The sequence below is a fragment of the Pinus tabuliformis genome, chromosome 9 (genome assembly GCF_031772625.1).
Source record: "Pinus tabuliformis cultivar Carrire ecotype Pingquan chromosome 9, CPIR1, whole genome shotgun sequence".
Classification (NCBI taxonomy): Eukaryota; Viridiplantae; Streptophyta; class Pinopsida; order Pinales; family Pinaceae; genus Pinus; species Pinus tabuliformis.
In genome coordinates this window covers 1,583,056,357-1,583,081,920 of record NC_142307.1, presented here as the reverse complement: position 1 = coordinate 1,583,081,920, position 25,564 = coordinate 1,583,056,357, and the positions used below count along the sequence as shown (strand labels likewise).

Here is a 25,564-nt window from a genome sequence, read left to right as displayed (position 1 = left end):
TGATGCCACAACACAACATTTGTCACTGTTTCTTCAGTTTATTCTTTCCCTCAAAGTAAGCTTTACTTTCCAATCACCGGAATTTTTTTGGGGTGAGGAGGTGGGGGGAGAGGGAATGTACAACATGGAATTTGTAAGGAATCAGATATTTAGCTCAGATTCTTATCCATTGTAAACAGTGGTATCTTCTCATTTCTTATAGTTCAATCAGCATATCCAAACTAATTATTGTCTTTATTCTGAATCTCATGTCACATTAAGCATGTGATAGTAAAGCACAATATGCAACTGTCAACACATAACTACATAGGCTACTGAACTGCCCCCCTCCGTAAACTCAATGCAATCAACACATTGGACTTTGGAAAGGATGGAAAAGAAAGGAGCATTACAGATTAAAATTCTAGGTTGAAAGATTTATGTTTCCTTAATAGTTTAGACTTCAGTTAAACAACTAAATAAAGCACAATGCCCGAACCTAAAATTACAACAATGTACCAAAAACACTGTTAAAAGGCTCAAGCTGGCATATGCTTACTTCAAAGTTCTTAGGAAAAGGCCTGCTACATTTACAGGTTGAAATAAAACAAGAAGCAGTATCATTAGAAAATACAGAGATTGGAATGCCTGTTCCTTTCCTTAGACCTAATTGTCATTGATTGTCAATTGAAGAAGGGCAAGTTATAATCACAAGAAGGACATCTGAAAAAGCTATTCATTACAATATGGCATTCAGCTAAGAAACCATCTGTGGCTTTTTCAACCGAAGGCTTCATATAGATTAATCCTCCAACCATCAGTCTTCCAGCCTTGAATTAATCAACCATTTCATTGAATACAACAAAAGTAGAAATGTCAAGCTTCTGTTACAGAAAAAAAAAATCAAGTGTTAGATGAGAAACACAAAAGACCGTCAAATATCAATTGACGGCTCATCTCTGGCTTCAAACTTTTATGTTCATTTTGAAAAGATCTGAGAATGTGTCATTCAGTTGACGTCTTGCAATCATTTCACTTAACAAATCAGTGCATCTTATATAACAAGCTGTAATCTTGGCATGATGATAAACACCTTCAAAATACCTCTATCTGCACTAGTTCTCAGCGAAGATGAGACCATCCAAGAAGCCAATCAAATGATCATGACTTCCTTTACTGTGAAGGCATATAAGGCTGTGGCCTTAATATTCTAAACAAGTAATCACGTATCTCTGGTAGTAAGCGTTCCACAAGGGAAGGGTAGCTGCACAGAATATTGATGATATATGTTAGATAGATCCTGAAATGTGGCTGGCTGTCACAGTAACTGTTTAGTTATATAGAAATTTTCCTTACCCAGACATGTTAGACATCTGTTCATGGTGCTCCAGAAAGTACAGAACACACATATGGCCCAAAGAAGTTGCATGATAGGACTCAGCAAGATCATATATATTTGCAAAATTCTCCACAGTAAGGTCCTAAACAGAAGAAACAGATCTCAGAATAAACTTTAAAGGCGTCAATCTCATAAACGGAAGTTAAAACTGCAATGATTTAAAGTGAATACCTGTGCAATAGAATATTCACACAAACGTTTGAGGCCTTCCAAAAGGTATTGATCAGCAGCCCTCAGAAGATCTTGTGCAATATCTGCTGTCACCTCTACTGTACCTGTGTATATAAATCTGAAACCAGTAACCCATTAGAATCGTCAAACATTCTTCATGCTTTATAACAGCAATGAGTCTTTAGTGATTTTGCAACACAGAAAATACCATAAGAATTACCTCATCATCAGTTCAAAGACTGCCCAGGTTATGTTTGGAATTTCAATATCCTTTGCCTCCTTTTCCTGTTGAAGGTTCACACATATAAGCCCAAACAATTTCTAATCATTGTTTGAAGCCACAATGCACTTAATACGTTTCACAATATCAATTTCTCAGGTAAACAATACAGTCTACAACTGCTCCAAATACTATCACGAAATTTATAGGAATCAAAGAATGAAAGACAGCCTACATTTAAGGATAACACTTGTATCCAATGCCAAAAACAAAATGACTCATACCCGGTAACCACCATCAAACATGGCACGAAATGCATCTGAAGATGCCAGAAGTGCAATCCTGTGGGCATAAAATCGCCTACCTGCATTTAAGCACCATATGTTTTGCACTTTGTCAGAATAAAAACTCATTTGCATATTTGTGGAAACCTCTATCTTAAATTTTCCCGACAAACCAATTCAACATCCTTTGAGTAGTTATCCACTTCCAATGATCTGATAGTATGACATTTATAATAATCCTAGTAAATGTGTTACTGCATATCATCACTCACCTTCCACTAAAAAGGTAACATCTGATAAAGTGTGACTGTTGACATACTGCTCTCCCAAATATACCTGCAAAGTTCTATAAAGATGAAAAAACGAACATAGATAAAAAGAAATTCATAACAAATTAAATTGGAAATCTTGTTTATTAGTCATAAAACATCGAAAATTGATAAACAATGCTAATAAACAGGAGATTATCACCACGCATCTTTTCTAAGTATATCGAGTTTCTCTGAATCTACATATTGCATCATGTCCCCAAACTTCCACCAATTTAAACCTTTCAAACAAACACATTTTCTGTCCCACGTTACACATAATCAAAGGGCAGTGTCAGTAGGAAACATTCACAAAATCGGTCATATTTATGTGAAGGTCAGTTAATAGGAAACTGCCTCATATAACCTACAGCCATCACTAAACACGAAGCACTAAATACAATCCAATCACAATAAGCACATTCACACAAAAATTCAGACAGTATCAATTTCTTAGAAATCTACTTTGGCTTGCCCTTGTATTCTTCCAATCTTAAAGATGACTCCGGTTTGCTCCTCTGAAATTTAAATTCTCTCCTACTATTACATATAAGCCAGAGTGAAGACTTCAGAATTTGTGACTATAAAGTTTAAACCAAAGTCGAGCATTAAACTGTCCAAGAAGAATCTATAGAGCTTGTTGCAGATTGACCAAATGTGGGTATTAATTCTATCATGGAAAATGATTTGGAATCTCTGCCATTAATTCTCTCACACAGAAAAAATGGGATTTCATAGACCCCATGCCAAAAACAAATATCACCTTCAAAATGACTGGCTCACAGAAAACTTCTTGTTGATTTACTAGTGCAATCAAGACTAGTACAATTTTTCAAACTGAGAACTACTTCTAATGATACAATTTGACTTCTTTAGAGCATTTTAATCATCAAGCAGTAAAACATGAAAAATTTCGACGATTAACAATAGAGCAAAAGTAGAGATCACAGTAGACAATAAGGCAAGAGACACCAAAATTTAGGCCAGCGGCCAGGGCAAAACCCCACAACCCCACAACGGGGAAACCACAGCAATCTTTTCTTATGAGAGAGAGTTCAATTCATCAATTGTACATCAGTCAAAATAACATATCTTTAATGATATCACATGGACAAATATTGACCAGCAAGATGACCTCCCACAAATGCCAAGTCAACCCTCCAATATACAATACAAAGTTCCTTTCAATTCTTTCCACATAGAGGTCTGTAATTAGGTCTGTCACAGGTCATCAAGAGGGCCGAATTTTGTCCTCTTCCTCAGTCACAGAGATCAGGAGCCACAGAACTTCGCTTTTAACCACAGAAAATATATGCCTCAGATCCGAAGTGTGTCTTGGAGGAGAGCAAATATGCCCTATTTATAGTTATTCATCCATGCGAAAAGACGTGGCTCTTGGGCAGGGCAACTTGATCTTGGAGGGGCCAACTTGAGCACTTGTGGGGTAATAAACCAACAAATTATAAATTCAAATTCTCTTTTGATTTTGCTAATGAAAATACCAACTGCAGCTACCATTTTTCAACACTCCCTCTTAGCCAGGGGGTACTTTTCATTTTCTCTCATGATCAATCTCCCCGACCAATCCATTGGTCTCTAAGTAATAACCCAAGGGAGAGATCAGATGTACAAGTTTCATTATAAGGCATCCCATAAGTGAAAACCCAATGGTATCAAGGTCAGTGCCCAGCTGACCAATGGGATCAATCAATGAGGCCAACCTCTCCAACCATATGAAATGGTTTTTCAGTCAAACACAATCACTCAAGGAAGAGAACTCAACATCAATCTCCCCAACCATCCTACTATTCTCTCAGTCAAACACCATGACTCAAGGGAGTAATCAAAATCAAATTCTCCGACCATACCAATGGTCTCCCAATGAAACCCAATGACCTAAGAGAGTACAAAGGGTCCATCTCCCTGACCATAAACAAGGTCTCTCAATCCATGACCCATGGGAGGAATCATGATCTCAATGTCAAAAGGGTCAATCTCCCCGACCATATGGTCTCTCAGTCAAATATAATGACCCAAGGAAGAGTACTCAAAATCAATGTCCCTGACCAAAACTATGAGTATCTCGGTCAAACACAATGACCTAAGGGATCACTCCAGTCCTCAAAACCAAACTCCCCAACCATATTGGTTTCTCAGTCAATCTCAATGACCCAAGGGAGTAGCCACAACAATCTTCCGGACCATAAATCTTAGTCTCTTAGCGAAGCCCAAGGAAGATTGTCAATTTCATGATGCCATACAATCAATGCTTCTTCTCTTTCTTTAAGAGAAATTATCAACCACCCCAGGAAAGCAAACTTCATCTAAGACAGTGGCTTAGTCAAAACATCAACAACTTGCTCAATGCTCATTAATAGAAATTTATTTGAGCCCCACAGCTCCACATAGGACAACATCCCAGATATAGTGATACTTGAACTCAATGTGCTTCGACTCAACCATGAAAAACAAGATTCTCAAAAATCTTTACATAGATTTGATTATCATAATATACAATAGTTGATTCCAGCACTTGATCAAACAAACTAGCAACTAGCTTACGAAGCCACTTAGCTTCACAACACGTTGAACATGTAGCTATATACTCAGCTTCAATCATACTAAAAGCAATAGAAGTTTGCTTCTTACTTGACCATGAAATCATAGCAAAGCTCAAGTCAAAAACAAAAACCAGAAGTGCTCTTTTTATCATTAGTGCATTCAGCCCAATCAGCATTAGGAAAAAAATATAGTTGACATTTTCCACTAGAAATATATCTTAGACCAAAATCAATGGTGCTATGCATATACCTTGATATTCACTGCAACCCAATGCATATGTCAAGGCTCAACCAAGAATATACTCAATATGTTCAAAAGGTATAAGATATCAAAGGTGTAAATTAAATACCTAATTCTCGTAAATAGAAGAAATATACACTCAGTAAGAAATATAGTTGAGTTTATTCATATGTTTACATATATAACCCAAAATGTGTACTAATAAAACTAAACCCATAAACCTTATGATTAAACTTGATATTTTATAAGACATAAAATAATATGTAATATTTAAATCATCATGGTTTTATACTATTTAAATTAAAGTACCATCTGTCATAAATTAAAGTGACACCATCCGATGTGTGAAGATCTGATTCTATTAAAGGCAAATATCTTGACAAAGCGGTCACCGCCTAACAAAATCTTATCCTTTCATAAAGGCGGTGAACTGATGCGTAGAGAGGGAGGAACCTCTGCTATAAAAGGGGGGGTGTTCTATGTCTCAAGGAAGGAACAAGGTTGTATTGACTGTGAGTGGAAAAACTGGAAAAACTGAACCGGGGGCTGTTGAAGGAAGAAGGAGAGTGCTGTTGAAGGAAGAAGGAGAGAAAATTTATCCATACTGCTTATAATTCGGAACTATTGAGCCTTACTTGTTTGAAGTCTCTGGGCACGGGGGAACGGTATGCTTCGGTTGAGAGGCATACTGGATTGAGTATCCAGGTATACTCGGTTCGGCTGGGTGGTTTGGTCATTCGGTAACGAGAGAAGTTCTGCAGCATCCTCATCGCAACAGCCGTAGCAGATCAGGTAAGTACTCCATCAAATCAATTAATACAGTTTCACAGTTTCAGTAATCTTTACAGTTTCGGTAAGGACTCTTTAACTTAGGACAGTCATTACATAAAAGATCAACATTAAATTACATACTCTTGTGAAGAAGATGAATCCCTTTATATAGATTTGGAGAAGCATCCTAGAGGGCAGTAGACTAGCCTTGGAGGGAAAAATAAATTTTGAAAATTCAAATTTTTGGAGCCAAAAAACCCCTTCTTCAAATTAGGCTGACTTGCACTTAGATTCACATTCACATTTTGATCCATTCCACAAGGTAACATTTGCCATAATTTAATTTTTAATGATAAGACCTTTTTATCTATAAGACCCTGTCCAATAATAGGTTGTCACATCATAATCTTTTGGGAATTTTGACCACAGAATGAGGGCATCTACTTTAATCCGACATATCTCTCAAACCGTGAGGAGTCTCGTGACGTGCCATATACAGTTGGAATCGGCATGACGAGGACAATCCAATGAAGAGGTCTTGCAAGCAAATAAACTGACCCTCATCCTCGAAATCTTCAATAAATGCGAAGCTTCTAGGGTTTCCAACCATCCTTTCAAGCCTTCTTGTCTATTGAAGTTTCCATTAATGTAATCCATGACGTATATTAAGAGAGTTCAAGAACCGACATTGGCATTCAGCCTTCTACAATAAGTCTTTGAACTAGGACTTTCGCATATTTAGGCCTACTTAGGGCTTTCAAAGATCAAGGGCTTTCATTGATCAGGGCGGCTAGATATATAGATGATCTCAATGCTCTTTCTTTCACCATAGCTCTGATACCATGTTGATTTACTAGTGCAATCAAGACTAGTACAATTTTTCAAACTGATAACTACTTCTAATAATACAATTTGACTTCTTTAGAGCATTCCCCCCCAAGGATACAAACCAGGAATCACATCTCGTACGGATCCGTGGGGGATCTGCAGTCGGATCTGTGGTTCGGAATTTCGGAACCGCGGATCGGGCCATCGAAAACAGTTCTTGGAAATTCGGAACCATGTCAACCCGATCCGCGGTTCCAAATCCTTGAACCGCGGATCCAACAACGGATCCGAAGGGAGATGGGCGGTTCCAGAGGGTTCTAAATATTTTTTTATTTTTTCTTTGACTTAAGTTGGGTTGGGGCTTCTCAAACACTCCCAAGGTGCTCCCTTGATGCTCTTTAGATGCTTCCTAGATGCTCTCTCATGGTAATGTTAAATTCTTAAAGTAAAAGAGGCATTCTAAAGAGCATCAAGGGCATGGTAATGTTAAATTTTTAACATTACCATGAAATGACTCAGGATGTTTGAGAGTGATTCCAGCCCAATCATATTTCATATGGAGAAAATAGAATTTCATATCCTATTTAAAATTCAGCAGACTTAACAGTTTTTAGGAATTCGGGATCAATGGGATTGTGGCTTTTAATTAGACTATATCATGTATGAGGTATGTAATTAGCATTTAATCAAGAACACCAAGCCCCATATGTACCCCTAGTGGTGGCGGTTTTAATTGTTGAACTCCTTTGTCATGCCCTTAGCAAAAAATTACATTTCAATAAAGTCAAAATCATCGATCAAGCATGTTAAGGCTTTTTCTACCATATTTTAAGGCTTGGATTAGATAGTTAGATCAAAATTGGGAAATGTTGACTAATATCCCTAGACAATCGAGATAGAGGCAAAGGCTAGACAAGAGGAGAAGAATCTAGATTCTAGATGGTTGATGCATCTAAATGGTTGATGCTCAAATAATTAATCATTAATGTACAATGGATGCCATATCTATCTTGATTTATGTACAAATATGCATGCTTCCATATCTTCTACAACTATTTTGGTATTTTGGATGGTTTTTTTTCATATAATGCAAAAAGTCAAAATATATATATATATATATAGTAGACACTTCACTTCCGACATTTTTGGGAAATGACGATTCCGCGTCCCCACTTCCAAAAAACATCCCCGCTTCGTGCAACATTGTTCCAATCATCAAGCAGTTATACATGAAAATTTCCGATCATTAACAATAGAGCAAAAGAAGAGATCACAGTAGACAATAAGACGAGACACCAAAATTTAAGCCAGCGACCAGGGCAAAACCCACAAGGGGGAAAACCCAACAATCTTTCCTTATGAGAGAGAGTTCAATTCATCAATTGTACATGAGTCAAAATAACATATCTTTGATAAGATCACGTGGACAAATACTGACCAGCAAGATGACCTCCCACAAATGCCAAGTCAACCCTCCAATATACAATACAAAGTTCCATACAATTTCTTCCACTTAAAGGTCTGTAATTAGGTCTGTCACATGTCTTCATGAGGTTCAAACTTCATCCTCTTCCTCAGTCACAAAGATAAGGAGCCACAGAACTTTGCTTTACCACAGAGATAAGGAGCCACAGAACTTTGCTTCACCACAGAGATAAGGAGCCACATAACTTCGCTTTTAACGACAGAAGATATATGCCTCGGATCCGAAGTGTTCCGCAGAGCTACAATGAGAGATCCGAAGTGTCTTGGAGGAGAGCAAATAGGCTCTATTTATAGTTATTTGTCCATGCGAAAAGACGTGTCTCTTTGGCAGGCCGACTTGAACTTGGAGGGGCCGACTTGAGCACTTGTGGGTTAATAAACCAACAATTCTAAAGTCAAATTTTCTCTTTTGATTTTGCTAATGAAAATACCGACCGCAGCTACCATTTTTCAACACTCCCTCTTACAGCAGAAACTCTAATGAAGAAAGGAATAGACCATCCAGGTGCCCTTCAAGCCAAGAAGAAAAATCCGAGAACATGTTTTCCCATTTTGTTAGGAAAATAAGAAGCTTTGAGATGGAATCATAAGAGTTTTGTGCCTCGTTAAAATCAGTCAACCTCTCATATTCAGAATTTAGAGTATCTGGATATAATGAACAAAATTATCATTTTGAATGCAAAGCATCATCCATGACAGAGATCATTTAAATTATACCATTGCTCATAGACACTGTCAAGCATACTTCTACAACATTGAAGAGACACAGAAATATCAAACTGAGATATTGACTTCAGCATTAGTATTTGTTGGATTCCCAGAATGTCTCTTTTAAAAATGCAGATACTGCTTCTATCTTTACTTCTATTGAGTAATTCAAGGTAATCCAATCAGACAATGGGCAATGGGGCTTGTCTGCAACCCGAAAGGCAATCACCACTTTCTTATTAAAGGGGCCTAGGCTTTAAATGTTATAATCATGCAGATGCTTGTGTTGAAATTTGGTAGCATCAGGAGGTATGCTCACGTGCCCTTGCTGCTGGGTTTGTGAGAGGAAAACAATCATAAAAGTGATTGTATGAGTGATGGGGCTTTGTACCCATAGACCCATGGTATAGACACATGGTATTGCACCCTTTGAAAAGGTATAAATTAGAAGCCAATGGGGAGGCTTGAGAAAATCATGGAGAGGAGAATAATGGATGTTTCTTCTAGATTGGGGTTCTGATTTGCTGAGCAAGGAGCAGCAGGCCAGACCTGTGGCAGGAACAACCCACAGCCAAAAGGAAGGGCTGGGGGTTGTTGTTTGGAAGCTGGGCTATAAGGCCACAACAGAAGGGAGAGCCGCAGACCTGTGGAGCAGATTACAGGTGTACCAAGGGTTTAAGAGAGCTAGGAAAGCCCTAGGTTGACCACAGCAAGGTACAGGAGGTACCGTTGGCCTATGGTGGCCATTCAAGGAACGACAGCAGCTAAAGGGAGCATTTTGTAGGGCATTTGAGAGCTGAAAGAACTCAGCCTCAGCCCAGGAAAACACAGGCGTGTTTGTTCTTATGTTTTTGGTATTGTACAAAGATTCTCATGTTTTCGGTATTATACAGGGATTGTAAACGGCCACTTTCCCTGGTATGGGAGCCCTTGTATTTCTAGTTGAAGGAGCCCTTCATGCATATTGATGCAGCTACTACCATGGAAGATATTTTATTGCAAATACTCAGTGTTACCAGAGAGCACAACTTGGTGTCTCACTCCCACTCTAGAAACTTCGCTCAGGGGTGTGTTCCCGAGAATACTAAGTGTTCCTGGGACTACTCGCAAGATGGGGATTTCATCCAATTTCAAGTTATTTTTTACTTTTATTCTTTTATGCCAGTGCCTATGAAAAAGCCCTGAAAGACCCGACACCCTCAAGAAAGGTTTATTGGTGGAGAATCCGACCCATCAGACCTCACACAAATAAGATAGAAATCAGATATTTTTCCATTGTTCAGCTTTTTCACCTTTTACGATTTATGCAAAGCAAAACGTTGTGCCCCCAGCCACCTTTGCAAGTTTGCCTAGAATTTGGAAATTACAGAATACTAAGATTGAATTTTAGCGATTAAACAGAATGGTAATACCCTAGTAGGCCCTGCATCGTCAAGGAAAAGGGCTTAGAGCTTATTAAATCTCAATTCCCTCTTACTTTTCTCCTTGCATTTTTTTACTAGAGAACGCTGCAACTGGGCTGGTTTTGTACTCGCATGACACGGGGTCGATTCTAACTGCTACCACTATAACCCCTAGGAGCCTAAGTATGCCTCTTCGGCAGACAGGTAAATTGGGGGAAATTGAACCTCGAACCTCGTAGTAGATAACACTTGATTTTCAGAGCCATCACCAATTGAGCTGCCCCCGGGGGGCTACTTTCTCCTTGCATTTTTACTTCAATTTGTTTGTGTTCTCCTATTTTGTCAACTAGGTTAAAGGCTTATTTGTAAACATTAATCTGAGCATGTTATAACTCATTGTTCACTATGCACTATTTCATTTCATATTATTGTACCCCCTGTTATTTGGTTTGTAACTTTATAAATGCTAGATAGTTGATATTATTTGGCTCAACATCATTTATTAAGACTTGATTTACTTCATGCTATTTGATTTTTAAATTTGTAATTATGGTTGATATTATCTAGTGATGAGACTTGTACAAATGGGCTGATGCTCTAAAGTATTAAGAATCATAGTTCTAACTTTTTAATAATGTAGTATTTGCTACTAGTAACACTTATAACCATGCTTCTTGCAACTAATTAGGCATTCCGCACTTTATTTTGTATATGCATTAAAATATGTGAAAATATATCTTAATATCTGTGTAAAAAAACAGTGTTGCCAGAGCACATAGTGGAGTAAGTTCAAGAACACCTGGAACAGCATTTCCAAAGAAATCCCAAGGGCAAAGGATCCCGGGATTTTAATATTATAATGCATATATATCCTGAAAAAATGCAGAATGCTAAATTAGATACAGAAAACATGAAAACGTGCATATTTGTGCTACTTGTAGACGAATAATACATTATTATGAAGACAGAAACTTCACTCGTGGTAGATTAATGAATAATAATTAGAGCATCAACAATCTAGTAGTTACAAACTTTGAAATCTTAAACCATATAATAGAAAGTACACCACAAATTTATGGAATGAAATAGACTATCCACTAACATGGCCAAGAGTTTATCTTTACAAAATACTAAATAGGCAATTTGCATAACTTCTAATTTAACTGAAGTCTTAAAAGTAAAGACTGAAACAGTAAACTGAGCTGAAGTCTATGACAAATAAAGCAGTGGAAAAGGAAAAACAAGTATTATATCTACTTTTCCTTCCTCTTGGCACCACAATGACCTCCACAGCGACACCCCCCCCAACAAACCAAAAAAAAAGCATGCACAGACACCAAAAACATCTTGAAGTGAGCTTCTACAAGCTGTTAGAGAGGAAGCACTGCTGAAAAAATCAGCAACAGTGATTCTTTGCTATACATCACTGTTGTACGGACGTTATGGTTCCTGTACAGTGCTTTTGTATGAATTCTGTATGGCTGTACGACTCCATACAATATCATCTTATGGCTGTGCTGGAATCTCTACAACTGTAGGGAACTGCTGTCTAGAACTGCACGCTTGCCGGGAATGCTTCTTCTTTGGCTTCCTGCTCTCTCTTTCATGCTCAACTGCTCCAGCCTGTGTAAAAGCCTCTACATTGCCCTGTCTTTATAGTTTTAGTGGAGTCTTTATTTTTAAGATTATTCGTAGCCTAAGTACAATTTTACACTCAACTACTAAAACTAAGACTTTCATTTTTTAGCTAAAGCAAATTACAAAATAGAATTACTTTTCCAAAATTAGGATTACTTTTTGAAAATATCTCAAACTACTTCTCACATGTCCACAGTGAGCATCTATATAAATTCTTATTCGAGCTATAATTTTCAATGATGTTCCCCAGCCCATTATTTAGGTAGAGATTAAAAAATAAAATACCCCCACCCCACCAAGATCGAAACCATTTTTTGTCTAGTTCCCCTTTAGAACCATGTTTGACACTTTGCGAACCCATTATTTAGGTAGAGATTAAAACAACCCCCACCCCACCAAGATCAAAACCATATTTGGTCTAGTTTCCCTTTAGAACCATGTTTGACACTTTGTGAGCTCTTTAACCAGTAGGAACCAACACCCTAATATTGCCTACAATCACACAACCTCACTTCCACACTTTACGCTGGCCCCTGCCCTCCCCTATCTCAAGGGGGGATTCCCTATAATAGAATTACTAGAACTTGGTTTGCAGAGGCCACCTATCTACTTCAGTCCGTTGATATCTCAATCCACTACCTCCCCCGGTTTACTCTTTATGCCCCTAATCTAAGTCACACGGTGTGGGCTCAAATTTGGGTTCGATAATGATGAAGTTCGAATTTTTTGATGAGATTAGAATAAGGTTCACCGTTAGGTCCATCTATATATATAAACCTTTAAATGAAAATAACATAAAAGAGTAAGAAATCAACATCTCTAAACATAAAAAATGTTATCATGGACTTGGAAACTGCACGAATTAATTACAAGCTTGAATTGTGACACAATGTTATGAGCCTAAGCCATGGATACGATTAATGGCCATGAAGTTCGATGAGGTTTGTCGAACCTCAAAAATTGGTTTAGGTTCGTCGAATCCCAAACCTCAAGGTTGAAGTTCGACAAACCTTTTGACATAGCCCCTAATCAATTCTTGTTGACTAAGAAATTGAGTAGGATCATCAAAGAGGACATCATCAAACAGTTTATCTAGGTTAGTTGGGTTGATCGTCCGAGTGGAATATGCCCCAAGATGACCTTCTATTCAAAGCACTTTCTGGAGTTGAGCGATGGCCTTATTGTTTGGGCCCCTACATGCTTCGACACTAGGTGCATGCTCTCTAGATCCCCTTTGGCAGTTTCGGGTTGGTTCTCATCGTCTTCAAGTCTAAACCAATCACCGCATCATGCAAGGGGACAAGACCTACTAGCTCTACCATCCTTCATGAGACCAAGATAGAGAAGCACTTCATCTTCAAGTACCACATCTCTTACCTATCGGTTCCCCTCTCTTGGAAGCTTTGGCACTATTACAAAAAGCTCAAAATGTGTAGAGAATAGCTCTAGGAGCTTCAAGAGCATCACAAGAGTGTTTCCATTGAAGCGTGGCTGCTCCCAAGCACATTTTTGTAGGCATAACTACTCATCGTAAGTGCAAAGAAGCTCCCTGCACTCCTTGGATTATGTCGTGGAGGTGCTCTCATGTTCATCTTCTTACATATAATTATACACCAGCAACAAAGACATTGTTCTAAACCCTAAAGTATTGGCCACAGTTGCTTTAGAAAGCAAGCATTGCATACTTATGCAAAAACAATTGTTGCTTTCTGATATTATGGAATATTATCAGTGTTCCACGGGGTCGCATCCCCCCACCTGGGGGTCAAGTTTCCTAGCTCCCTCGCGCTCCAGGGACTTGGGGACAACTGGGGGGCGTTTCCCCACGCTCCCAAAAAGCAGGGTACACGCAGAAACTTGTAAGGGGGCATTTCCTCGATTTTCGGTGTTGAAACCTCCAAATGGAGTCATTTCCTAAGCGAAAGTGGTCGTGTGGGGTCATGAGGGGTTGTTTTCCTAGACAAAAATCGCAAATTTTTTTAATGAAAAACAAATCATAATTTTTATGAACCGGGAAGGGTTTAAACTTTATTTTCAATGTTCATTTCACATTGTTTCATCTTTTCATGATATCACTTTGCTCAATCGTCCTCTCGTCCTTTCACATTTGCTTTTCTGTTTCAAACTTCAGTTGTAAACTTCAGTTTATTTTGAATCTTGATATATGATATATTAGACTTGAGTCTTGACTCTATAAAAACTTGACTCTTGATGTATCAGACTTGACTTTTATTTCAATATTTAGCATTCATAGTTGGAACTTCAATATGGTTTAAATTTTAAACATTTATTTTCATTGTACATTGTTAGTAGTTACACTGTACAGTTACAAACTCACATGTATGTTGTATGATGTATGATGTATGATTATATGATATCATGCTTTTCATTTTAAATTTATTTCAGATTTCAGTTATATGATTCATTGATTTATCATTTATCCTTCATGATGTAAGTGTTATATATTATATAATGATAAAGACAATTACATTATAAATATTAAAATTTCAATGATATATCATATATTTTTATATCTATAAGTTTTTAAGACCCCGACGTCTCCCACATTTCCTAAAAATTGGTGGGGAGCTTTTACATAGGCTGCTCCTGCTATCCCCACTCCCTCGCCCCCATGTCCCAGAAACTTGGTGGAACATTGAAGATTACTGCTACATTCAATGAAGTAAGCCCTTTTTTTTGCTTCAAGAAAAGTAAGCAGAATGTGGAACATCCTGTTAGAATTTTGTAGATTATCATTCTCAAATTTTGTTAAAATTACATGTAGTGTGTTTCGACATTTAAGAAATCGATTGTTGCTCTAGAACCCCATTATGTATAATATATCTTAACAGCTTCCTTGCAGTCTAGTATACTAAAAAGCTTAGCATCTACCAGAATAATGAAATCAATCAATGAAGCCTAATTTCCACTCCCTCACAGCTTACCAATCAGCCTAACGTGTACAATATCAAAATCCTATGACAGTGAAAACTAATCTAAGTTTGAGACCCTGGTTGGCGCGTGCCTAGAGCTATGCTTTTAGTTCTCATTCATTTTTTGGCATTTTGTCTTGGGGTCATCAAAATGTCCAATAAAATATGTGTAGATTGTATAGTGCCAGGTACTGTCAGTAATATTTAAACTTCAGTAATTTAGACATGGGGCTCATTGGATCATTGAAGCCAACATGGCTACAATTATCTGCAGCAATGTTCCAAATTCAGCAACGCCTGAGTAAGAGTTTGACTCAGGCTCAGGAAAGACAGCTAACCAGCCTAGATCCATTTGAACTCTGGATATACCAAGCGCCGAAATGGATCAAATCTCTTTTCACTCTAAAAGAAGTTTGCACCTCAAGAGATTTTATCCCTCTCGGCACTTAGTAGATCCAGAGGTAAAACTTAAGATGGATCTAGGCTGGTTTTATTATTAATAATTGATCATTATAATTATTAATTATTAATTTTATTTATTTTATTTTATTTTATTTTATTTTATTTTTATTTTTAATTCTATGTAATTTGACCTAGTCAAAATGTTTTGATTAATAATTATAATTATTAGTTTTATATTTTAATTTTTAATTTTGTTAAATTGTATTTTACCAATATTTTTATTGTTATCTAATTTGACCGAGTCAAAATGTTTACATAACATAACATCGCAACATAACCTAACCTTACAGCATCTCTTCCATACTGGGCTGGAGAGCACCTCTCTGCGCAATAAAAAAATTCATAACAGGAATACTTTTGTTGTTTGAGTTTACTTTGGGGCCCAAGTTTACGACAGCCCTGCAATTTAACTCACCAATTCGCAAAATACTCAGCAAGTACTCGTGGGTCAGAGTTTGACCCACAACTACGTGAGTCACATTTGCCACCAACAAATCAGACTCACGTGAGGCAAGCTTGACTCATTAGCACATCAACTCAGCCCAATTTAGGTGCCAAGCCATGTTTGTGAGTCTTATAACACTAGTCTGAAGGTTCTTAACTTCTCAAACTTCGAAAATTGATATACTTTTGAGCTAAAATTATCTGTAGTTTTAGAGGGAGAATGGTGCTCAATTTTTAGCTTATTGAACAGGTTTCCTTTCTAAAGTGCACACTGTTTAACTACATGTTGAGCCGAAATTTAAGCACCATGTTTACATGAAATTAATCACCCACCTCTTTCATCTCCTGCACCCCAAGAGACTCTCTTCATTTCAAGTATTCTCAACTGATTTCCCCAGCATTCTCTTTGGAAATGCAAACATGTAAATATTTGTACTATGGCCTACTTTTTAACTCCAATATTTAGAATTTTATAGTTAGCAGAAGACAAAATAGCATGGTTATTGTGTAATGTCTCTATTGTAGACCTGGGGTGTTGGAGGCGGAAGAGCGGCATCTATTGGACAATCAGCAGTAGCCCTTTTTGCAAGAGTATGTAATGCTACAGCACCATCATGTTGTTGTTTTGAATTTGAACCAGGCTCAAATAGTCCAAGTAGTACATCCAAACCTGCATGTCAAAATATTATCTAAATTTAATATTAACATTTTTCTTCTAATAGTCATATCTTGTACAAACTTATTCCACTCAGAAAATCAAGAAATACATTTGGCTGAGCTAGACATTGTACAACATTTCATAGCCAAAAGAGATATAATATGTCAAACCCCATTATTTTTACCATTGTTATCAATGAAGATCATTCTCTGGTCATCAACACAACAAAGATGAGCAAGAGCCAAAGCAACGCGTCTTTGAACAATTTTATCTGATACACGCATTAGATAAAGTAAGTGCTTCAATACCTGCCAATCAAAACATTGGATATCAGCCAAAACGATATCAAGTAAAAGCGTCAACAATAAACATACCAAAAAATCATCCAGTCTATATCCACCAAAGTGACAACTGTGCCTCAAGATAAAGTCAAAAATTGGAATCTCAGGTAATAAAATTCTCAATCAATCAAAAGATTTGGCATCAGTACAAAATGTCGAAAATGTAAAAGCTTAAACGTGAGGGTACCATAAGTTACGAGTGTGAACCTCGGAGTCACCAATTATTAAACAATGATAAACTGTCAAGCACCAAGCAAGTAGTCTATATATATCATAGATGCAAGGATCACAACTGGCCACATGGCACGCCTAATGGTAAATAGAATGATAAGTTTTCTACACTGGTTATCAACATCTCAGAGGACAAGAAGCCTCCCGAACCTGCCAAGGATAGATGGAAGCTGATAGTTACTGTGCATGACATACTGCAGATGGTTGATTTGTGGGGTGGATGGGGATGCAGGGGACTGCAGGACCACAGTGATCTTCCACCCAGGGCTTGGCTTATCCTGACCGCTGCATAAGCATGTTTGCAATCTTAAGCTTTTAGCAGGATATGGGCTTATTAACTGCTTACTGTATCATGTTCCAGACTTTATATTTTACAATTTTTAAGTTTCTGGCCAAGGGGAATTAGATAGGCTAACAGGAGATTTTAACTTTTGCTAGCATTTGTGGCCCATGTGTTTTGTATTAAATACCAGTCACAATATACATAATTTACTGTTCAATTTTAGAAGTTCAGGGAAGCATTTTATTTCAAAATATATAGTTGCAAAACAGGAGAAATCGTTGATTCACACATTCTCTAGGACCTACACACTAGTAAAGGAAGCTCGTGTGATTGACATGAGCACTTCAACCCCCTTTTGTTGCTACATAGTATGTTCCCATCCACACAAAAGCATATACCAAAAACAGTAATAGTAAATAACAATCCATAGATCTGTTATATATCTGAATTTATGAAGAGAATGGACCCTTTCCACAAAACAAAGGATAGAACAGCTACACCAAAAACAGCAATAATAAATAACAACCCATAGATCTGATTCTGCTATAAATATGAATTTATACAGGTGTCAAAAGACCCAGCTGAAAGAGGTTCAACCTTTGCCACAAAACATGGATAAAACAGCTACAAAAACAATGTTAAACAGTAACAATACCAGATTCCTAAAAAATCACAGACTGCTCTTAAATTTGCTGAAACACAGACAAAACCCCTCGAATATTCAAAGTGTAGCCCTTGAAATTTGAATACTGCTGTAACCAATCTTAAGGTAATTTAATCTGCACCTTCCTAGAGACCCTCAAGCTATGTGTTGAGTGAAGAAAAATTGCTCCCCTTTTGGAGGAGAAAGTCCTCTTTAATTATAATTTGTTGGGCCTAGTTCATGAAGTATACTTTCACTGTTCAGTGGCCTAAAAGCACCACATATCCTTTCCTTGTTTATTCTCCACTTTCTTTTATGTTATTTTTTGCATTATCTAGCAGCTGTGCTTGCACTCCCACATTGTATTCAAACTGGTTGTATTGTTCAGTCCCACTGACCTACTTTTGATGTCATTCGTTGGACATTAATAAGAATATCTTATCTTATCCACTTTTAGCAAAGCAAATGAACACTAATGATAAATTCACACACTTAAGCTAATAATATATTTCCTTTAGGATGCCCAAATGTCTCTAGGGTACATTGTTTTCACCTTGTTTACCTTTTCTAAATTAACATGGGAGCTTTTTTCTTACTTAGACTTCCCTAAATATTTTAAAACTTAATTGAAAATAATACATATCCATGCTGCACTGTTTTATATATTTTATAGATTTTGAGGTAATAACAATCAGTCATTATTAAAAACATAAAACCATATCATCACAACTCTCACTAAGCAAGGCATTTTATTATCAATCTGAATGCTATATCTTTTAAACAAAACTAAATCAGAAAATTCAGAAATGTGAAAGCCTGACGGTTAACTATATACAACAATATCCAAGGAACAAGGAATCTCACTCTTCCATGAATTTTTTCTTCAATCCTCTTTAAAGTCTTGGCAACACAGTCCTTTGATGCCTGAAGACAGAATACAATATCTTAAAAATCATTAAGGTCATTAAGAATATAAGACATTTAGACAACAGAAATGACAGCATCAGGAAAACAAATCATTTGATAATGCAGTCAGACAAGATTACCTCTCCCTGCAAATGATGAGTGCTGATAGAAACATAGACCTCCTAAGTCAACCTTACCTGGACAATCAATTCTACATCTTGTAACTTTTGAACACCTCCCTCCTTTGTGATGTCAGATATATTATCCTAAAAACATAACAAATGACATCTAGCTCAGCAAGACTTCTCCAATCAAACAGTCAAGGACAGAATGTATTTCAACTGCTCAGAAAAGGCCAAATATATGCAGAATATTCAATGATAATAGTTAATAAATTAAAGATGAATCACATTTTAAAAATACAAATCATATGGTAAAATCAGACAAGTCCTAGAGGCACCATAATACAAGCTTTTAAGCGACCTCATTATCTGCAAGCCCATAAAGAGCAAAAGCTGCATTGTGTTGAAGAGACCCATTTTTAGACTCTAGAAGATCAAGAAGCGGTATTAGTCCCCCTTCATGGACAATGCCAGCTTGGTTGTGTGAATTCTGCTTGTCAACAACAAGTGCTTCAAAATAAAACCTTAGAAATTAGAGGAAAAATGATATGACTAACTCCATAGCAAAACTTGAAAGCAAAGATTCAATGAAAAGGATTGTAATTTCCAAACAAGAAATGAAGAAAAGAGTGCCAAACCACTACAACTGGGACAAAATAGATCATTTCATATATTCAAAACCTGTGCTAATCTACCAAGAGCAAATGCTGCCATCTCCTTGAGTTGGGCATCTGGCAATTGGAGCATTTTAGAAAGAGGACGAACAGCACCACGTTGGACAATGTGAACCTACACATACATAAAACACCTAAATCATCAAGATTACAGAAAGATCTCACTTCATTTCATCTCTCATGTTTATACCTTCCCCAGGTTTCACCTTTTAACCCCATCTTTCCAGAATATATACTTGAGAAATAAGTTAACATAATTTATTTCTTACATTAGAGAAAACAAAATAATAATGTTCACTCAAATAGCAATTGAATAAGCTTCACAAATACATGTAAAAGGCTTATTCAAGAAGGTGGGTACATAACTAAAGCACAAAGTTATGTAGAGATCACATAAAAAATATTTCTCTTGTAAATGTATTATACAGCATAAAAAAGATTTGAGAGTTGTAAAAGAAAATAAAAGCACCATCGTTCAACTTCCAGCCCAATCAAAAGATAATTTTCTGCTATGATGCCCAAAATTTAAAACTAACAATTACTAAAAGGGGCACAGGGCCATCTTATACCTTGCATTCAGGATCTGTTGTTGCAAACTGCCCTAATAACAATGCTGCTTCCCTTTGGCTTTCCTGGCACCGTGAACTGTCAGAAGATATCCAATTTCCGGTTAGAATCTTGACCATAAGCACAAAAATATAACAACTGAAAGCAGGTTTCCACAAACTCAAAGGACTCCAAAAAATTATTCCAAATAATGCAAAAACATTTCACATTTCTAGCCACAATGGATAACAAATGATTACAAGCTGCAACCCGGCTCTTGTTTATGTTTCAAACTGCTGACACCAAAATTCAGATTGGAAAAAAAATATATATATATATAAAATATAAAATAAAACCCACCAATAAAAAAATATGAAATAGTATGGCAAAAAGAATTAGGCAAATTTTGTTATAACATTGTATATCCGAGTAAAACATAAATTTATTAAAAAAAAGATAACTTCAAATTTGATCCAAAAATAAGGGTGTTGTCTACCGAGGCCACAATTTCACCTGGATGGAAAATTTCTTGCCGGAATCTGTCGAGAAATTTTTCAAAAAATCTGGCTGCAGGAGTGTTTGGATCAATGTTGCGAACATCGGCATCGGGATAGAACCATCAAGGGTTCAGAAAACCAAAAAATCTGGAAAATATCAGTAAAAAATAGGCAAACATCGGTAAAATTAAGATACCATAAAAATATCTTTAAAAATCAACAAACGTCGGCTAGGACAAAAAATCGTGATTTCGACATAAAATCAGGATGTTATCGAGATATTCGCAACACTGGTTTGAATCGCTTTTTTGATATTGGAAATGGATTCAGCACCATCAACAACCGCTGAGGCACCCAAAATCCTGAAGCTTGACATCTGTAACCCAGATTTCCATAAATTTCAGCCAGAGTTTGTCAAAATCTTGCCAGAATTTCCATTATTTTCCAGGCAAAATTGTGGCCTTGTTAGAATACTCTAAAAATAAGTCAAATTAAATCATAATTATGAATATGGAAAACAAGTACTACGATCATATATTGTTCAAAAACATGTCCATAAACTAAATGCCAATTCATGGTGATTAATTTCGCTAAATCTGACAAACTTAAATGCCATTAACTCTACTAGTAATGAGTATCATTTTAATATGGCTCGAACCTACTTGCCTTAGATATATGCTCCAAACTTCCAAACTGTATAGGAGAGAAGCTGTCACCAGTATGTGAAAGAGGGAGCCCTATATATATTGTGCAAAATCATGTCGATAATCTAAATGCCAACTCATGGGATACAATTTCACCGTACCTAACGAATTAAATCACTATGGCCTTCAACAATTTGTGAATTTTTTTAAAACAAATCACTGAATTTATTTTGACAGCAAAGTCACAAGTACACTTTTGATGTGGATTGAACCTGTTTGCCCTGGGTATCTGCTCCAAACCTACCAACCAATAGGAGAGAAGGTGTCACAAGTATGTGAAAGAGGCAGGCCTTATCCTGATATCCTGGAGTTTAACTTGAAAGGATGTCTCTCAATTGTCCTTAACACTGCACATCCTCTACTCATGCTTTGATCATTTGTTAGACATCGATAAACTTATAACCTCTACTCATGCCTCATTCTGCAGCCAAGATCAACATAGAAAAATGGGCCAGAGATTAGCACTCCAAGATGAGTGTAAAAGATCACAATTTTTGCCTCCTCTCCTTTTTAGGTGAGATTAGTTATAGACTATAGTGGCATCTTGTTATAAAGGTTGAGGGTCATAAATTTGTCTTTGCAGAATGATAATCTGTCTTTTCAAGGTTCACCATAGTCTGTTGAGGATATGTGGTCTTCTTGGAGCCACCGTTTTTCACTCCAAATTTGTTGCAATGATATCATATCTATGAATTACATGTCCTGATACCTTCTGCATTACCCTGCTATTAACTAATTAACACGTAAAGGCTTATACGATATAATTGAACCATTCAATTCCCATGGCACTATACCTTTAAAATGCAGACTTAAACTTGCAAATAGAACTGAACAAAATAGAAATTAATATAATCCAAGACACAACCGACATTAATTCAGCAAGACCACAAGTCATGAACACTTATCTGTGTAGGCATTATACACCAATTGTCTGTAGAAAGACGTTCCACCAAAGTTTCGCAGGCTCTCTAGAAAGATACATGGCCCGTTTATGCTATACAATCTTTACTATGCCTTTTTGGCCATGTTGGGAGAGAGTTTGAATTATTGTGGAGTTCAAATTACTAGGCAGTTCATGTGGCCATTCTATTCAAACTACCATTTTGGTTCAAATTCCAATTGGTGGGGGGACTTGAATTATCAATTTTGATTGGGAGAACTTAAATTACCCTTTTGTTGGGGAAATTTGGGAGATTTTTCTCAGAGTCTAAGCGAGACCATTAAAGTGCTAAATAAATCATGCTGAGTTACAACTGAAAATTACAAAGAAAATTAAGGATGTATGTAATGGTAGTTGCTGTCATTGAAGTATTGAACTACAGCTGAGGATCCTTAGAATCCCAGTAGTGAGATTTTTTTCGCCAGTTAGTGCCCTAGAAGTGGGATAGCTTGAGGGACTACTCAACAGAGAAGGGGATCCTAATCCTATTCCTTGGGTGTAGGATGATGGGGAAAGAGGGCTGTGGATTGGGATTGCTGTAGCTTGAAAATTCACTGTGAACATGGGAATTGGATTGTGTGAAGAGAGTTAGGGCCAGCCATAGGTAAATTCACCCTTGTGCATTCATAGCCTTAACTCAGGGTGGCCTCCATTGCAGAGAGAATTGGTGCAGCAGGGAGCTTATGGTTTGAACTTTGAATAGAATGGCCACTTGAACCACCTAGTAATTTGAACTCCACAATAATTCAAACTCTCACCCAACAAGGCCAAAAAGGCATAGTAAAGATTGAATGGCATAAAAGGGCCATGTATCTTTCTAGAGAGCCCGCAAACCTCCTTCATGCAATTAATTCCCAGCCCACCATTCTTTGCCTTTCCTCTTTTGCAGCATGTTATGTGTTTATATCAACATTCAATTACAAATTACAATTGTCCAACTTCTAGCCATTCATCATGTACACATTTACAGTATTGTTGCCTTGCACGAAACTTCTTGGAACCCAGCGTTTCGGCCGTACCCATACCCAAAACTCTGAAACTTGACCGAAACTCGGCCATCATGTAATCATCTATGAGAGATAATATATATTATAGACTTGTTTTTCCTTCTAAATTGTCATCCATGGGTCTTATTACTTTTTTTCTTGCAAAGATAATGTTTTATTCGCTTATATATATATATATATATATATATATATATATATATATATATATATATATATGACGTTTCGACTAACATTTCCATTTTTGGGAGGTGACGTTTCTAAACGTACCCATTTCAGAAACTTCAAAACATTTCATCGTTTCATGCAACTTAGCAGTATTTGTTTGGGGATCAAAACTATGGTATTACATTTCCATCCCCCTAGATTTTGCACCATCCTTGATGTACATCATCACTATATATAGTAACAAGTTTCATATCAAAAAATTCCAAAATAAATGCATATATACCTCCTGCATAGCAACATCTAGCTCCAACGTGCTCCTTTAGGGTTGTCATGGACCCATTGGACCTTTACCTGCCCTATGGATTTATTCCTAATCACAATGACCTTCTTGATTGCACCTAGAAGTCTCCTTCTAGTTCCACCTAGATCAAAGCCCAATCAACCACAATGATAGGATCATGTACATAATTTTTCAACAATAACACTCAAAACACATCATGAAGTTTTATGGTAGCATGCGATGCAAGCATGTATCCATCAAGCCCTATCCTATCCAAGTTCACAAATGGACAACAATAATTAGGTGCTAGCTTAGTGCAACGCAACTTCAAGTTACTTTTCTTTGGTTCCACTTTCAAAAACACATGGTCTCTAATTTTATATTCCCTTGGCGTTATGCCTTTATCTACATAACATTTTCCATGTCTGGTGCTACGTTTAAATTTTGCTTGATCGTGACCAATTGTTCTTCCATTTCTCTAAGAACCTATTGCCCAAGTACTAATTAGCCTATTGGATTGTCTCAACTAAATCCTAAACTTTCTACTATACAATGCCTCAAATGGACTCATCTTCAATGAAGCTTGATATCTATTATTGTGAGAAAATTCTACTAATGCAAGTAATCCACCCTCTTGGGTGGCTTGTCCATCACATACACATTATCATGTCTTCAATCACTTGATTGACTCTCTCAGTTTGCCCATCTATTTATGGACTATAGGTTGCACGAAAGTTTGAGTTTGTAACAAAACCCTTAAATAATCATTTGCAAAAAGCTAGGTAAACTTTGGATCTCTTCCTAAAATGATTGGTTTACGTATCCAATACAACTCGACAATCCCTTTCAAGTAAACCTATGTTACCTAGTTTCCTTGTGAGCCACCACTACCATCATTGAATCATGTTGCCTTGTTGTTATGGGTAGCTTAGTTATAAATCAATAGTTACCACTTTCCATTTCCAGTGTAGAGTTGGTAATGATTGTAGCAAACCTTCTAGACATCTATGCTCAACCTTTATTCTTTGACATTCCATGCACTTAGATATATAAAATCATCCTTATTCTCACGTGTGGGGCAAGTGGACTAAGTGATGGGGCTTTGCACCCATAGGCCCATGGTATTACACCCTTTGGAAAAGTAAAAGTACAAAGGTGAGTGATTCATTCGTGTGGCTTAGCAAGAGAGCCAAGAGGGCCTATGGAGAGGGCCAAGAGGGCCGAGTAGGGCACAAAGATGTGCAGGAGCACAAGACATTGAGAGAGAGATTCTCTCAAGTAAGAAAGAGATTTTCCTGAGTAATATCATAGCTTTGTTGTGAGTGAGATACTCAGTTGTGTTGGATTTGAGGAAACAGCACAGAGAAACAAAGGAGATCTAGATCAACCAAATTGAGGGCAAATATAAGACCATTATCCCAGTAACGAAGCCTGAGTAGGTTTAAAAAAAAATTAATGAAGAATTGTTGACTGAAAAAAACTTGTGTAATATGTTACTATGCATAATCTAATTGTTGGTTTTATAAGTTTCTTCCTGCTAAATTTATCTTTGGTTCAACACATCAATTTGTTTCAATTCATTAGTTGTGTAAAGTTAATAGGAAGTTGTTACCAGATCTTGTGTGTGTGTGTGTGTGCGCACACACTAAGTCTAGTGCCCAAAATCTCACATGGTATCAAAGCATGGTATCTAAGAAGGGCAGTTGGATATGAGATTTGCACATGTGACAGC

General features: G+C 37.0%; 1 protein-coding gene across 4 annotated transcripts in view; it reads right to left on the bottom strand.

The window, feature by feature from the left end:
* Positions 1-373: 373 nt before the first annotated feature.
* Positions 374-25,564, bottom strand: part of LOC149154749 (ARM REPEAT PROTEIN INTERACTING WITH ABF2-like) — an 86,369-nt gene continuing 61,178 nt past the window's right edge. The window contains exons 7-20 of one of the 4 annotated variants that reach the window (XR_016262930.1): positions 20,263-20,338; positions 19,701-19,808; positions 19,381-19,509; positions 19,095-19,163; positions 18,856-18,915; positions 16,678-16,801; positions 16,363-16,505; positions 2,326-2,389; positions 2,054-2,133; positions 1,770-1,834; positions 1,550-1,667; positions 1,336-1,460; positions 1,073-1,243; positions 374-863 (exon numbers count right to left, since the gene is read on the bottom strand). Coding sequence is in view for 1 of the 4 variants with exons in the window: in XM_089440881.1 (XP_089297007.1) it covers positions 1,153-1,243; positions 1,336-1,460; positions 1,550-1,667; positions 1,770-1,834; positions 2,054-2,133; positions 2,326-2,389; positions 16,363-16,505; positions 16,678-16,801; positions 18,856-18,915; positions 19,095-19,163; positions 19,381-19,509; positions 19,701-19,808; positions 20,263-20,338 (1,252 nt within the window). In the remaining 3 variants the exon portion in view is untranslated. Of the gene's footprint in view, positions 1,244-1,335; positions 1,461-1,549; positions 1,668-1,769; positions 1,835-2,053; positions 2,134-2,325; positions 2,390-16,362; positions 16,506-16,677; positions 16,802-18,855; positions 18,916-19,094; positions 19,164-19,380; positions 19,510-19,700; positions 19,809-20,262; positions 20,339-25,564 lie in introns of all 4 variants that reach the window. The other 3 variants (XR_016262929.1, XR_016262931.1, XM_089440881.1) reach the window with 3 other exon arrangements.